Source organism: Eumetopias jubatus, unplaced genomic scaffold, assembly GCF_037043125.1.
Source record: "Eumetopias jubatus isolate StellerSeaLion01/CBP00866 unplaced genomic scaffold, mEumJub1_p1.0 scaffold_13, whole genome shotgun sequence".
NCBI lineage: Eukaryota > Metazoa > Chordata > Mammalia > Carnivora > Otariidae > Eumetopias > Eumetopias jubatus.
Window position 1 is genome coordinate 26,608,505 of NW_028274819.1, and position 16,222 is coordinate 26,624,726.

At 42.4% G+C, this 16,222-nt stretch overlaps 2 protein-coding genes across 3 annotated transcripts in view; one reads left to right on the forward strand and one right to left on the reverse strand.

Annotated features, from left to right (window-relative positions):
• Nucleotides 1–2,774, forward strand: part of ELF5 (E74 like ETS transcription factor 5) — a 38,827-nt gene extending 36,053 nt beyond the window's left edge. For both annotated transcript variants that reach the window (XM_028087752.2, XM_028087753.1), the window contains 3 exons: nucleotides 786–854; nucleotides 2,041–2,236; nucleotides 2,678–2,774. In XM_028087752.2, coding sequence (XP_027943553.2) covers nucleotides 786–854; nucleotides 2,041–2,236; nucleotides 2,678–2,774 — 362 coding nt within the window. The remainder of the gene's footprint in view (nucleotides 1–785; nucleotides 855–2,040; nucleotides 2,237–2,677) is intronic.
• Nucleotides 2,775–11,277: 8,503 nt separating this feature from the next.
• Nucleotides 11,278–16,222, reverse strand: part of CAT (catalase) — a 36,989-nt gene continuing 32,044 nt past the window's right edge. The window contains exons 11-13 of the mRNA XM_028087707.2: nucleotides 13,817–13,924; nucleotides 12,296–12,379; nucleotides 11,278–11,969 (exon numbers count right to left, since the gene is read on the reverse strand). Of these exons, the coding sequence (XP_027943508.1) occupies nucleotides 11,904–11,969; nucleotides 12,296–12,379; nucleotides 13,817–13,924 (258 nt within the window). The 3' untranslated portion in view covers nucleotides 11,278–11,903. The remainder of the gene's footprint in view (nucleotides 11,970–12,295; nucleotides 12,380–13,816; nucleotides 13,925–16,222) is intronic.

A 16,222-nucleotide genomic window follows, 5' to 3' on the forward strand; every position in this document is an offset into this window, starting at 1 on the left:
CTCTCATTCTCTCTCTCAAATAAATAAAATCTTTAAAAAAAAAAGTAGTAGTAGTTCTGAACGTTAGCTTTGGAACGGACTGCTCTGGTTCAAGTCCTGCCTCCACCACTCTGGATAAAATTCTTAAAATTTTATCTTGCTCACTTTGCTCCAGCCATCCTGGCCTCCTGGCTCTTTCTGAGACTCCCCTGCATCTTCCACCCCAGGGTCTTTGCACATGCCCTCCCTCTGCCCTGAGTGCTCTTTCCTGGAATATCCATGGGTTCAGGCCCCAGCATCACTGTCTACACCCCCCCCCCGCCCCCGGGCACACCACAGGCCTGCCTCACGGGTTCTCTTTCTGTGCTGCTCCTTCCCTCCGGAAGACTCTCTCAACCCCTCACATCAGTGCAGATGCCTCCTGCGCACGAGGCCCTCCCTGGCCACCCCATCTAAAGCAGGCACTCCCCCGCCCCCGCCCTTCATTCTCTACCCCATTTCTTGCTTCCTTCATAACACTTACTGTGGGTGACTTGTTTGACTTGTATTTTACCTTGCCCGTGAGTCAGGGACCAGAGCTGTCTTGTTCTCGCTTGTTCCCAACACGGAGCCCAGAACCTGGCACCCTGTAGGTCCCTAGGGTTTGAACACAAATGCCCCCTAAAGGCAAACACCGCCCACCTACTAATTATCCCCAAAGCCTCACGTGGGGTCTTCTACCACAACAGTGTCCAGTTCATAGTTGCTCATTTTGGTGTGATTTGAGGTCTGAACCAGTCCTACTGCTGTAACTCATTCTATTGCAGATGCTGATTCTAATTGCTTGAAAACGAGTGGCGTCAGAAGCCAAGACTGTCACAGTCATAGTCGAACGAGTAAGTGTAGACATGCCCTTTCTCGTTTCTAATTTCCGAAAACCATTCATGAGACGAAGTACTCTAATAAGCTTGGACCACTGAATGTTTGAAGGGGACCAGGTGTCCCCCAAAGAAGACAGCAGAGAAGTTGACTTTTATAAATTGTTATCAAAATTACATTTCTTTCCCTTGGACATGGTGTTGTGAGAATTAAAATGACAAAGCAAAGAAATTGTCTAACCATGGTGAATTTCTGAATAAGGGTTTATTTCTCCTGCTCTGCTGAGGGTCCCTCTCTCTTAAGGACTCAGGGACAATAGTAAACACCATGTGCTGGCAATTCTCTTAGCCTTTCCCCGACCCTAAGACAGACCTACCCAGGGCCCAATCAAGTCTGCCAGGCTTGGTGCCAGTCACTTGATATGTGTAAAATCATAATCCTCCAACTTCTGCCATGAGGTAGGTACTCCTCTGATCCCGTTTTACAGATAACTGGAGAGATTACAATTACAGAGCTAGGAAGAGGTGAATTCAGGACCCAAACCCAGGCAGTTGGACAACTGGAATCAATTTTAACCACAACTCTAATGGAACAGGAGAAACACCAGCTTTTCATGAAAAACATCATTGTAGGACTGGTCTGCCCAGACTGGTGCGGCTATGGATTTTTAGTACCACCATACTGCCTGTCAGAAAGATCATTTGACTGTCATTTTATTAATTCCTAAGAATTAGTCCATGGTTCTACAGAGCAAGGACAGGCTGGGAGCCACGGCGTTTCTAGTCGGTATAAATCTGGTGTCCCTATATGTGTGTTTTATGATTGCTTTACTTTTTTTTTTTTAGATTCTATTTATTTATTTGAGAGAGAGAGAGAGATCAGGAGCAGGGGGAGGGGTAGAGAGAGAAAGTGGACTCTCCGCTGAGCTGGGAGCCCAATGCGGGACTTGACCCCAGGACCCTGGGATTATGACCTGAGCTGAAGGCAGATGCTTAACCAGCTGAGCCACCCAGGTGTCCCTTATGATTGCTTTAATAGAAGACAGACATTTCACAGCCCATAAGGGTCCAAGTAGAGCACTCAGTCATAACATAGAAAATAACCCCAATAAAACAGCAATTTTCATGAGTTGATGAGAAATCGTACAACTTTTAGAATTTTTTTTTTTAATTTGTAAGTAACTTTTTTTTTCTTTCTCAAAAGGCCTCCAAAGTTCTCATCTATGGGAATTTGTGCGAGACCTGCTTCTTTCTCCTGAAGAAAACTGTGGCATTCTGGAATGGGAAGATAGGGAACAAGGTATTTTTCGGGTGGTAAAGTCAGAAGCCCTGGCAAAGATGTGGGGACAAAGGAAGAAAAATGACAGAATGACGTATGAAAAGTTGAGCCGAGCTCTGAGGTGAGTTAATAGTATGAAACGCATGCGCCTTCGGGCAGAGTTATATAAAATGGCCAGCCATAGAAAATTAAACTGTTTTTGCAGCTTTTTCCTTGATAATCGAAAGGTCATGAGACAACACTCTGGTTCTTAGTTACAGGTGGGATTATGGTTTGTAAACGGACACGCCATCCTTCTTCTTGGCAGCAGCCCTGGGGATCACTCTGAATGCAGGCCATCCCACACACGCACACACACAACTCGTTTTGAGCTGAGTGTGGTGAGGCTTAGTCTTCATGGTGTCCGGGAAAGGTTTAAGTGTAAGCTGATAACAGGGTGTGGAAATACCAGGGTAACCAAAGACCAGCCTGGTCACCCGAGAGGAACGAGGAGAGTGTTTATGTTCTGCTGTCTTCCTGGGGTGCGGCCCCCCCTGCATTTCTCTTGTGCTATCTTTCTCAGGTACTACTACAAAACGGGAATTTTGGAACGGGTCGACCGAAGGCTAGTGTACAAATTTGGAAAAAATGCACACGGGTGGCAGGAAGACAAGCTATGATCTGCTCCGTCAAGCTCCTTGTACGGATTCCTTGTCTTCTAAAACAATCAATCGCATTGCAATAGACGTTTGAAAGTCTTTTCGTTGTTGTTGTCGTTTGCCTGCAAAGGCGCTGATAAAATTTCTCCACTTCTCAGCTTACATTTGGACTGAGTTGTTGTTGTCTGCTCCCTCGGTGACAGCAACCCTTGAAGGAATTCCTTCTTTTTTTCTTACCCATGGGAAGGAAGGAATGATCTTTTGTGGTACCTTGATCAAACATTCCTTCCCTAATCAAGATGCAGAAACACAAGAGCCCGTGCCATTGGTGCCTACTCTGAGGGAAAGGGTCCACTTCTGCCATGTGAGACCCATCCAGTGCTCCCCTTCCAAGGGCTCAAAAGTTTTCACATACTTGACTGTGGCACCTGGCAAAGGCAAACAGGAAAAGTGACTCTTTGGTAGTTAGTACAGTAGGGACGGGACGGGATGAGATGTGGGTAAGACAAGCCTCCTGTAGATTTTCAATCATTAAAGTCAAATGCCATAGAAAAGTTTCTTAATTAATAAAAGAGTGAATGCATCAAGCTGGGACATGATTGGATTTAGCATAGGTTCAAGTAAGTGTCTGAACCAGGGCATCTTTTGGGCCATTCAGCAAAACTCCCACGGCCATCTTTCTAGGGCCACACACTTAAAATTAGGCACATTATTACTTCCTGCTGAGTTTAGTCCCCCTCCTCTCCTGGTGGTGCGGGGTGGGGGGCGGGGCAGCAGAGTTAGTCCACAGGTCCTTGCGCCGATTTCCAAATCACCACTGTTTCTGATCCAGGCCGTCAGTCAACACCACAAAATTGTAACTTGCTGATTCTGCCTGTGGGCCCAGACATTAAACCTTTATAGAACTGGCCAGGGCCTGACAACTCTGTAATGGCCAATCACGATTAAGTCTCCTTTGTTTTGTCTTCCTGGCATGTACTCAAGCTCTTAAAACGTATTTCCTTGACTACAGTAGCGACAGTGAATTGCTATCAGTAAACGTTCATGGGTTAAAAGTCTGCACTGACATCTCCTCATCGCTCAGTGGTAGGGAAGCCGTTAGTGACCTACAGGAGGTGGCCTGCCCTGAGGACTGCTTCTCCGGCAGAGCAGGAAGCTCTGTGCCACCAGGCACTGAACCACGGGACAGGCTCAGGACCTCCGTGCTTAGAGCTTCACTTCAAAAGCAACGTGTTTAAAAAAAAAAAAAATGTGAATTACTGTAAAATAATCTATTTTTGGACTCATGTGTTTTCCAGGTGGATATAGTTTGTAAACAATGTGAATAAAATATTTAACATGTTAAAGTGTCTCTGTGTTGTTAAATTCGGCAAGGCAGACCAAGGAAAGTATTAGTGACCTATTAGACCTTTGAGGACACTTCCATTGCCTAGCATTTTGGAGATGGAGATTTTTAAAGAGCCCCAGAAGATGCAAGAAATATATGCAATGATCCTACCCACCACCTCTACATCCTAAGACAAAATGGACCATATGGGCCAGTGGGGCCTACAGATGTTTTTGTTTGGTACACACACACAATTTTTTTTTTTTTTTTTTTTTTTGCTAGTTGTTTTGAGGCTTGGTTTTGTTTCTTACTATGAATTAGTTACCTCATCTAAAAATCAGGGAATTTACAGAAAAATCCAGATTTCCAGCTTCTTTTAAAAAATCGTATCTGGGGGCGCCTGGGTGGCTCAGATGGTTAAGCATCTGCCTTCGGCTCAGGTCATGATCCCAGGGTCCTGGGATCGAGTCCCGCATCGGGCTCCCTGCTCCTTGGGAGCCTGCTTCTCCCTCTGCCTCTCTCTCTCTCTCTCTCTCTCTGTCTCTCATGAATAAATAAATAAAAAGTTTAAAAAAAAAATCGTATCTGGGGCGCCTGAGTGGCTCAGTTGGTTGGGCGACTGCCTTCGGCTCAGGTCATGATCCTGGAGTCCCTGGATCAAGTCCTGCATCGGGCTCCCTGCTCGGTGGGGAGTCTGCTTCTCCCTCTGGCCCTCCCCCCTCTCATGTGCTCTCTCTCTCTCTCTCATTCTCTCTGTCTCAAATAAATAAATAAAATCTTTTTTAAAAAATCGTATCTGGCAACGCTAGTTTCTTAATACTTTGTGGCAATAATTTCCTGGAGCTAAGTAGAAACGGCCCCTTTATGGGGCAGAGCACTTGGTCACCACGTCATACCTTCTTCCCAGACATTCAGCTTTGTTCTTGCATTATTGTGGTTTTGGTTTTTGTTTTTTTCGTACATCCAGAATGCTTGTACATTTTGAATTTGGGAACCCCGTCCCGGCCATCTAAAGAGGTAAGTACCATGTCAATGGACAGGATCAAAGCCCACAGTCCCACTAAAAGAAGAGATTGTCGGGTCGCCTGGGTGGCTCAGTCGCTCAGTGTCTGCCTTCAGCTCAGGTCATGATCTCAGGGTCCCTGGCCATCGGGCTCCCTGCTCCGTGGGAAGACTGCTTCTCCCTCTCCCACTCCCCCTGCTTGTGTTCCCTCTCTCACTGTCTCTCTCTGTCAAGTAAATAAATAAAATCTTTAAAAAAAAATAAAAATAAGAGATTGTCCAGAAAATTGGAAATGTGCTAACAGGAAGTAACTAGGAGCTTCCAGGCAGAGCTTGGAAGGGGCAGAACCAAGAAGCTGAGGCAGGGGGATGAAGGGGAATGAAGTGGGGGCAGAGCAGCTGGGGGAAGGGAAGTGGGGGGGGAAGAGTAACAGGGGCCTCAAGCAATTCACAGAAAAAAGAATTTATCTGTCTGCCACTCAAGAAGTTTTCCCCCAGGGGCACCTGGGTGGCTCAGTCGTTAAGTGTCTGCCTTCTGCTCAGGTCATGATCCCAGGGTCCTGGGATCGAGCCCCGCATCGGGCTCCCTGCTCAGCGGGAAGCCTGCTTCTCCCTTTCCCACTCCCCCTGCTTGTGTTCCCTCTCTTGCTGTGTCTCTCTCTGTCAAATAAATAAATAAAATCTTTAAAAAAAAAAGTTTTCCCCTTAAAAAACCATTAAATCAGCCTCCCTTTGTATTAGGTTCCTAGTGCTACCCATGACAAATTACCAAATTTGGAGGCTTAAAACAAAAGAAATTAATTCTCTCCCAGTTCTGGAAGCTGGAAGTCTGAAATCAAGGTATTGGCACAGCCACGCCCCTCCCTAGGCTCTCGGAAAGAATCCTTCCTTGCCTCCTTCAGCTTCTGGTGGTTCCAGGCCTCCTTTGCTTACGGCTACAAGATTCCAATCTCTGCCTCCATCAGCATGTGACCTGCCCCTCCTTCTCCCCTTTGGCCTCTAAAAGAATACTCATCATTGGATTTAGAAACCATCTGAATAATCCAGGATTATCGTATCTTGAGACCCTTCACTTAATGACATCTGTAACTCTTTTCCAAATAAGGTCACCTTCACAGGTTCTGGAGGTTGGGACATGGTCCTCCTATTGGAGGACATCATTCAACCCACTATACTCTTTAAAATGTGAACTTAAACATATAGCTTCATGACACAATTCATTGAAGAATGGAAAATACAAAGAGCTGCTTAAAATACCCCACTTTGAGCAAACGATACCAAAGCAAAACAAAAACCTAAAACAATGATGTAAAATTTACTTATCAAACAGTGAAATGAGAGAGTAAGATTCTTTATAAAAAAGATCACAATAGAGCTTTCCATAGAAAACTTTCAGTATATTCATATGTGATTATTTAAAATTGTCCAAAATTCTAACCCTGGGGCACCTGGGTGGCTCAGATGGTTAAGCATCTGCCTTCGGCTCAGGTCATGATCCCGGGGTCCTGGGATGGGGGCCCCGCGTCTGGCTTCTTGCTCAGCAGGAAGCCTGCTTCTCCCTCTCCCACTCCCCCTGCTTGTGTTCCCTCTCTCGCTGTCTCTCTCTCTGTCAAATAAATAAATAAAATCTTAAAAAAAATTTTTTTAATTAAAATAAAATAAAATTGTCCAAAATTCAAAAGTATACAGAACTTTTTGAGTTCACCTCTACCAACCTTTCACATCTTTAAAAGCTCTGGTAAGGGTTTTAAAGCCTTCAATTTGTCTTATCAATTCATTTAAAGTGAAATTTGGCCATTTGCTTTGTGGTACCACGAACTAAGAGGCAAAGATATGGCCAAGTAGCTTGGCCACTTTTCTCTCAGAAAAGCATGTGCTACGTTCTTAAAACTCATTTCCTTAGTAGATAAGTTAAAGTGATACTCCTTTATTAGGGAAACACAAAATTAATGTATTTTTAAACCAAAATTCTGACACTGAATTTGAAAAGAACAAGGAGATCCTTCCCAGAGCTTAAAAGCCCAGATCTAGTCCTCTTTTCAGAAGAGCAAGCAATTGATTTTAAAATACCAGGAGCTGAGGGGCACCCAGGGGAATGCAGTCAATTGAGAGTCTGACTCTTGGTTTCAGCTCAGGTCATGATCTCAGGGTTGTGAGATCGAGTCCCACATTGGCTCCATGCTCAGCCCGGAGTCTGCTTGAGTTTCTCTCTTCCTTTTACTCTGCCCCTCCCACTCATGCACACACTCCCTCTCAAATAAATAAATAAATCTTTAAAAATAAATAATATAATAAAATAACAGTTGATCTTTAGACAGTGGTGTGCCAGAGGTTAAGTGAAATGCCTTTTAAGGTGAGAATATGAGAAATGAAAACATGTATCCACACAAAAGCATATACCTGAACGTTCACAGCAGCATTATTAATAGTAGCCAACAAGTGGAGACACCACATGTCTATTGACTGATGAATGGGCAGATAAAACACAGCATATCTATACAATGGAATATTATTTGGCAATAAAAGGAAATGAAGTACTAACACATGCCGCAACATGTAAGAACTTTGAAAACATTATGCTAAGTGAAAGAAGCCAGTCGAAAAGACCATACACTGTAGGACTCCATTTAAGTGAAATGTGCATATCTAACACAGCAGCTAGATGGGCGATGGTCAAGAGTTGGCGCAGGATTCAGTTGGGGGAATGGTGAGTGATTGCTAATGGTACAGGGTTTTTGGGGGGCGAGGGGGTGCCAAAACTGTCCTAATATCGATTGTGATGATTACACAACTCTGTGTATATACTAAAAACCACTGAATTGTATACTTTGTTTGAATTTTATTGTATATAAATTATCTCCAAAAAGCTCTTATTTTTTTTTAAAAAAAGAGGTTCCAATGATCCACTGTGTCAAACACTGCTAAGAGACCACGTGAGTCAAGAATGACTATTGTCATTATTGTGCTAAAATATATATAATACAAAATTTAATATTTTAACTTTTTTAAAGATTTATTTATTTATTAGAGAGAACAGAGGGGAGGGGTAGAGAGAGGGAGAGAGTCTCAAGCAGACTCCGTGCTAAGCGTGGAGCCCGACATGGGGTTCAATCTCATGACCCTGAGACCATGACCTGAGCTGAAACCAAGAGGCAGTCTCTTAACCAACTGCGCCACCCAGGCACCCCTATTTTAACCATTTTTAAGTGTACAATTCAGTGGCATTAAATACACTCACAATGTTGTGCAACCGTTACCACCATCCATCTCCAGAACTTTTTCCTGTTGCCAAACTGAAACTCTGTAACCATTAAACACTATCTGTTTCCCCCTCCCGCAGCCCTGGGGACCCCATAGGGACCTGATATAAGTGGAACAATACTGTATTTGTCCATCTGCATCTGGCTTATTTCCCTTGTGTCATGTCTTCAAGGGTCATCCATGTTCTAGCATGTGTTAGAATTTCCTTCCTTTTTAAGTCTGAATAATATTCCATTGTCTGGATATACCAAATTTTGTTTATTCATACATCCCTCAATGGACACTTGGGTTTTTTCCACCTTTTGGACATTGTGAGTAATGGTGCTATGAACACCAGGTGAACACATATCCCTTCAAGTCACTGCTTGCACTTCTTTTGGGTATACACCCAGAAGTGGCATTGCTGGATGGGACCATTGGGTTTTAGCAGCACGGAAGCCACTGGTGACCTTGGCAAGGGCAGCCTGACTGTAGTAGGTTCAAGGGAGAATAGAAGACAGGAGGGATAGCAAGTAAAGGAAATTCTTTTAAGATATTTTTCAACAAAGGGGGTAATAACAGGAGAGCCCTATGAGGGCAAGAGAGGATTTGATGAGACTTGGAAGAGCAGGTTTGCAAGCTAACAGGAATGAGGTAGGAGAGGGCAGGGGGAACCAAGAGCAGGAGGGAAGGCATGGGGCCAGTGTGCATGCGAGGTCTGGCCTTCAGCAGGAGCAGAACTCATCTCTGTCAACAGGAAGGAGAGCATGGGGATGGTGATGCTGGCAAGCTGGAAGACTCTGGTGGAGGAAAAGATAAGGAAGTTATTCTATCCTTGGTGAATTAAGGAGCTGAAGGGAGAGGGGGAGCCAAGTGGGGGTTCCGAGGAGGGAAAAACAGATTTCCAGGCAGCACTGAGGGCTCACTTGAGGTTTGTGGTCAAATTTTAAAAAGCCCAGTCAACAGGGCTGTGGTTTGGTTCGGCCATGGTCATTTCCAGTGCAAGAACTGAGTCACCGAGAGGCGTCCTTGACCAAAGCTGAGTTCTGGAGTAGTTATTATTTAGAACTAGATAAAACGTAAACTAAGTAAGAAGGGAAGTAAGGACACAAAGAGGGTGAAGACCATTGAGAACTAATTGGAAATTCTAGTAGTGTCGAAGAACTAGTGGGAGGGGAAGTCTATGGTAAATTAATGTTCAGATAGAGTCACACACACACGCACAGAGTCACCTCCATGGGTGGAGTACAATTCCTCACCCTTGGATTTTGGGTTTAGCCATATGACTTGCTTTGGCCAGTGAAATATTACTGGGCATGACATGAACAAAGGCTTGAAAAACACTTGTGCAATTGGGATTTCACTCTTGCAGTCTCAATTTCCCGAGAAAGGAAAAAGAGTAGGTTTCCTTTTCTTGCATTCTTGCACTTCTGCCATCACTATGGACTAGCCATCACCATGCGTCCCAGGAGGATGAGAGACGTGTGACACAAAGCCACATCAACAAGCTGCCACAACTGAGCCCAGCCTAGATCAGCCAATCCCTAGCTGACTTGGATACATGAGTGATACATGATTATTGTTTGAAGTCACTCAGTTTTGAGGTGGTTTGTTACAAAGCAAAAGCTGAACAAGATGGGGTCCTAGGGGGGCTGAGCTGGAAAGAAGTGGTGGTCAAGGTCAAATATTTTGAATAATCATCACACAACCCTAGGGAGATAGAACAATTATTGGTCCCACTTAGAGATGAGGGAACTAATAGAGAGTGAAGCAACGTGCTCAAATATCCACAGGTGGAAAACGGCAGAGCATGGATTTGAATCTTGGTCTCTGTGGTTCTAAAGCCTCTGTAATATACCACCTCTTATTACTAATTTTATTCTTATAAATTTGGCTCAGAAACTCTTAAGATATATCTTAATGTCACTTAAAAGGAAAGTAATTCAGTACTACTTCCCAGGAAGTAAAACCTAACTGAGGAAGGTAACCTTATCAATATTTACCTTTGAAAATTATAAAAAGAGGTCTCCAGAGCAAAAGTGGAGACACTTCCAGGTGTCAGATCCTTACATACCGGAAACTTGTTAGATACATGTGATTTGTAACTGCTGACTTATTTCTAGATGACAGAATAGACCAAAGCAGAAAATTATCTCAAAAATTCCATCTTTGTGCTTACAACCAATTTTTAAATAAACTCCTTCCCCGCCGTCAAATTATGTTAATTTTTATGAGTTTATCTTATATATTTAATACTGTAAAAAGCCAGAATTGTAGTGAAGTCACTATATTGAAAGTATTCACCACTAGGCACAAATGGACAATTTTACTTTCTATGTTGACAAATATAATAGTTTCCAAGCAAACACAAGTATAGGAAGGATTTAGGCGGGAGAATTTGGCAGGGGGGTTAAAAAAAGTTTTAGCTAAAAGACTGCAAGTTTGTATCTACTAGGAGTCCAATGGTTTCCTGAAGCCCAAGATCTCAGGGAATTCCTGTGAGTACAAACTGGTTTTGAAGAGCTGGGGTGAAGGGAATAAGCATTTTCAAAGAAAACAGGTTTCATTTAGTACTCAAGAACTCACCTCTAGAGCATTCCACTCGATTTTAAGCATGATAGGCAAAGATGAGTTAAAGAAAAAAAGAAAGAAAAGAACAGGAGGTTCTTAAATAAAAATTCATAATCAGATAAGGAAGTAAGTTAATGGACAAGAGATCTAAGTAATTTTCAAAGTTGGGAAATTTGCTATTTTCCCAATAGAATTAAAAGTTCTGGTCCGCAGTGTCTCAGAAAGCTGTGTCTAAAGGCTACTGGTTTAAACAAATAATATAGTATCCTTGTGATATTGGTATTTTCAGTTTTAAGGGTAAACATCTGATAATACAGGATATTTAGATTAAGAGTCCAAGTTATAATGGAGCCAAAAGAAATCAAATACCATTCTTCTTATGTACAGATTATTTTATTGTAAAAATGTAGCAATTACAAATCAGTCTGTTGCAAAATCAATGCTATATTAGCATAGATGTAATTCCAAATTTAAAAACATCTGATCAGTTCCAGGCAGGAATAAGCATTAAGCTATGATGTCAATGAATTATTTTCAGTGCATTAAATGTGTTTTTCCTATATGGAACTGAGAAAACTTAAAATTTCTGAGTAGATGATCTTTTCTTCTTATATAATTATAGCCAATTTTTATAAATTAAGGCCATGAGATGATATGTAAACATACTGATTTCACCGAGATTTTTTTTCTTATCAAATAAAATCATATTTCTGCCAGAAACTTTCATTCTAGTCATTTTAAGTGCATAATCCAACCATCAAAAGCAAATACATTTTCTTTTACATCATTGTTAAGCCCTACCAGTTTTTCCCCCTAGGGAAATAGCACTAAAAGCCACTGTTACATTACTTGCTATAGAAACCTGGATTATCATTTTAAAGACATAAGCTTGCATTTGTGCACCTAGCACAGGAGAATCCTCTATCCGGCGAAGAGTGGGTAAATGTGTGAACACCACGCTTTGCTTCACAGGCGGAGAGCAACTCGGGGCGGGCCCAGGGCTCCGACTCTCACAGGTTGGCTTTCTCCTTTGCAGCCAGGTGAGAACCATGCTGCATAAAGGTGTGAATCGCGTTCTGTTTTAAAAGAACAAGACCAGCAGGCTAATTAACTCACTCAGCAGCAGCAACTTGGTATTCACCTTAGCTTTAATTTGTGCTCAAATGAAGATAATAACCATTGGGAATTGCATTTACTTATACTACCTTATGGGGTCCAAAGCTAAAGTGAAGAGGATGTGCTTTGCAGGTGAGTTCTTTACCTATCAAGTGAGTGTCTGAACAGCTTGAAAAATCTAATAGTTGTCCCTGAGAAGAATCATCACAAAAGGAAACCAAACTATCCAATCCAGTCTGATCCAGGACACCCTTCCTTTACCACAGCCAGGCTGCTCTGGGCTCACCTTAGGTTTCTCAGCGTTGTATTTGTCCAAAAGAGCCTGAATGCGGGCCCCATAGTCAGGATGGACATCACTGAAGTTCTTGACCTGAAACCAAATGAAAAGAATGTAAATATGACCCCACCCCCCTCCTAGGCCAGCCCCCGGCGTGTGCAGCACAGTGTTTACTCTGTAGGGGAGGAAGGAAGGCAGAACAACACAGTGTTTAACAACACAGAGCAAGATTTGGGGGATCCGGGGAAAACCTTGGCACATACTGGCTGAGCAACCTTGGATAAGTCATTCCTCTGAGCTTCAGTGTCCACTCCCAATAAAATGAACAACATAATTAAACCTACCTCAGAGAATGAGGAGAGCGGCACTTAGTGCATGTAAGGAGCCGACCTCAGGGTGACTCAACAAGTCTCAGCGATTTGTATAACGAGATGGGCCCAGACACCGCCTGAGTTTCAAGCCAGGTATACACAAACAGTGGCCCGTGCTGGGCAACTCCACAGACTTGGAGCAGGAACTCCCGACCATGGGCTGATCCCGAGTGGAAAGCATGAAGGGGGCATCGTGAACCCTGAGGAAGCCCTACAGCTTCAGCACATGCGAGCGAAGAAGGCCAAGGGTTCAAGCCCAGTTGTGCTACTTACACACTGTCCCACTCGTTCTTATCAGTGAGATAAAACCTGCCCCACCTACCTCACAGAGCAACCACCCAGCTCTCTGCTACAGACAGCAATGTGTAAATAGTGCCCCAGCAATTTAAAAGGTTATTTTTATATACACATTTGTGAAAGACAGTTAAAGACATAGAACTTTGCCTACAGAGAAGCGCCCAGCCTGCTGGTACTTGTCTCCAGGCCTTTGAACACATCCCAGAGAGCCCCTTTGAACAGAGAAGCAGCAACCAAGACACAAGGCAACTGTGGGGTTGTCTCAGTTTCCAAGAAGCTGACCCCTGTGGCAGGCCCGAAAACTGCAAGTGAGAAGGCTCCACGCAGCAGTGAGCTCCCATCAGAAATTCCCTGGCACCTCAGCCCAGAAGTTCAGCCTGAGTTTTGGAAGCAGCTCAGTTCTCCCCAGAGAGCATCCAAGTTTCTAGTTGCTTCTGAAGGAGGGTCAGGTGTCATGACACCGAGTGGTTAGACAGGATTCACAACACAAAAATGCAATCCATATTTCTTTTCTTCTAAAGTCAAAGCAAAATTGTGGCAGGACCCACATTTTTATATTGGACATGACTCTGGCACAGAATTTGGCCACAGTCAATGAAGAGCATAGAACAGAATTCACCCTGAATTCAACTCAATTATTATACACTAGACAAGGAGCTAAAGGATCAATGGATACGCCACATTCACTAGAGATAAAACATGCAGAGAAAAGAATCGGAGGTGGGCTGGGGATTTGTACTAATTATTTTAAGTTCGATTAATAGAATAGAAACGACACTTCCTTTTAAGGGGTCTCTCACACAGCTGCACTCTCTTCTCCGGCCAGCAGATGTCACCCGTCAGCTTACAAAATATCACTCACCGCTTTCTTCTGGATGAAAAGCTGTGCGTCCTTCAGATGGCCAGCAATGTTCTCACATAGGCGTTTCCTCTCCTCTTCACTCAGCACCTTCGTATAGAACGTCCGTACCTGCTCAGGGAAAATGCATGGTGCAGAGAGTCAAATAAGCAGTCTGTCATGAACAAAACTCACCCAATGTTCCACTTTTGAAATGAAAAAGCAAGACTTCTCATTGATATAAGAAAAAGTGTTTAGAATTTAAGGATAATTTAAAATTCTAGTGAAAACTGTCATTTGTGTGGAGTTCCTCACTTTTTGTTTTGTGGAACAGGAAGAATTCAGTTGATAATAGCTCACAACTGCTTCTTAGTAATGTCCTTTGTAGTCATATTTATATGTCTCTTATAAACAAAACACACAGTATAGCCTACAATTAAGAATCCCACCACACCTTGCTACTGACAAGTCCAGAATGGGCAAGCTGTCATCAAATGGAAACTTCGCATACTCCAACCTTTGTTCAATTCATCCAGAACCACAGAGGAAAAAACCCTACTTCATTAATATATACCCTTAGTTTTTCAGAAGCCAAGTGAAATCCTGGAGAAGACACGTTAGTAGTCATACTTTATTTATATGATTGAGCTTACCTCTAAAATGAATATCAATAGATTAAAATGAAAAATAGGAGCTTAGAAGTAAGGTATATGAGTCCTAAGGGTTTTGCTCACTTCTAAAATCAACCATTTCTAAGTACAGCTATGATTTTATTCTAACATTTCATTCATTCATTCATTCAACCAGAACTTATTTATAAAGTCCCTATAATATACCAGGCACCATTCTATGTCCTGTTCTACTAATATTTATAAAGTCCAAAAATATCCAATTATCCAAAGTATCAAATTCATAAAATGTCAAAATGTTCATAGCTTTTAAGTGTGTCATCAAATATCAAGCCATAAAAACATTTTTTAAAAATTTGAACAAAATTTACATTTGATACTAAAGTTCAAAAAATCAAATTTTTGGCAAGAACACAATCCAATCACAGCACTGCATTATGGGGATTTTCTCAGATCTATCCCCCAATTCACTAATTCTCTCTTCAGCTGTATCTAACATATTGCTTAACCAACCACTGAGTCACTGTGTCTGTTGAATTTTTATTTGAAAGATCATATTTTTTGTTTCTAAAAACATCTATTTGGTTCTTTCTTAAATCTATTTGTTTTTGTTTTCCCATATCTTATTTTTATCTGATAGATCATATTCCTTTCTCTATCTCCTTTAATACAGTATACACGCTTATTTCAAAGCTCTTTTAGATTATTCTATCACGTACATGATTCTTCCATCTATTGCATGTGTAATTTCTCAGGGCACTGGATTTCCTTACATGTATTGTAATTCTTCCCTGGGACTCATCTCCAACAGGAGTTATCTTCTGCAGAAACACCTGCAGAAACACCTGGGTCCAAATTGTGAAGGTGTCTTGTGATTTTTTTCACCATCTCTGCAAAGGCCTAGAAGGGTTCACTGATTCATTGTTTCTCAGGTCAGAACTTCTAGGTGGTTCTAAGTGGAACAAGAATGCAGAGACCTCACTGGAGAGGAAAGGGACGCCCAATTTCTCAGGAAGTCTAGAGCCCACAGGCTGGCAAGCTGCAGCCTGCCTCTGTCTGGTGGGTAGTTTTTCCCATGGAGTACCAGCTCCTGGCTCTCATCATTATGTCATATGTCAAGAGCCCAGTTCTAGCTCTCTGCAACACATGGAGCCTGCAGCCTAAACTCCAAGCCCCTTGGAGTCATAAAATCTTAATAAGATGTAAATAGGGTCTGGTTACCCACCATGTTCATGCACTATTGTGATTCCATTTCTAGAACCCAGAGATTTGTTTGTTAGCTCAATTACTTTTTTTTTAATTTTTTAATCTAGCATGTCCATGTATGACAAGTAGAAGTGAGGCCTCCTACATCCCATCAATCTACCATCAAACTAAAAGGAAACTGGTCCTGCAATTCCACCGGTGTGCTGGAGCCCAGTTGCTCATGGGACCAGATTGTCATCTTTTTAAGAATTTTGTGAGTTGTTAAACACAGCCGTTATTAAAACTTCAAGTACCTAAACTTACAATTAAATTATATTACAAACAAAAATAATAAACCTTCAAAATGTATGGTTTCCCAATTAATACATATTACTTATGTTCCTGAGATTATTTGTGTCTACTGTATCACTACGGTAGAACTACTACATAATAGTGTGATATGGAACCTCATGTCCCAAAGCCACAGATTCAGTGACACCATGGTGCTAGCTGGAAATCAGCTGTAGGGAATATTTTCATCAGGAAAATTGACAAACACTATAGGGCGCCGGGATGGCTCAGTTGGTTAAGCCGCTGCCTTTGGTTCAGGTCATGA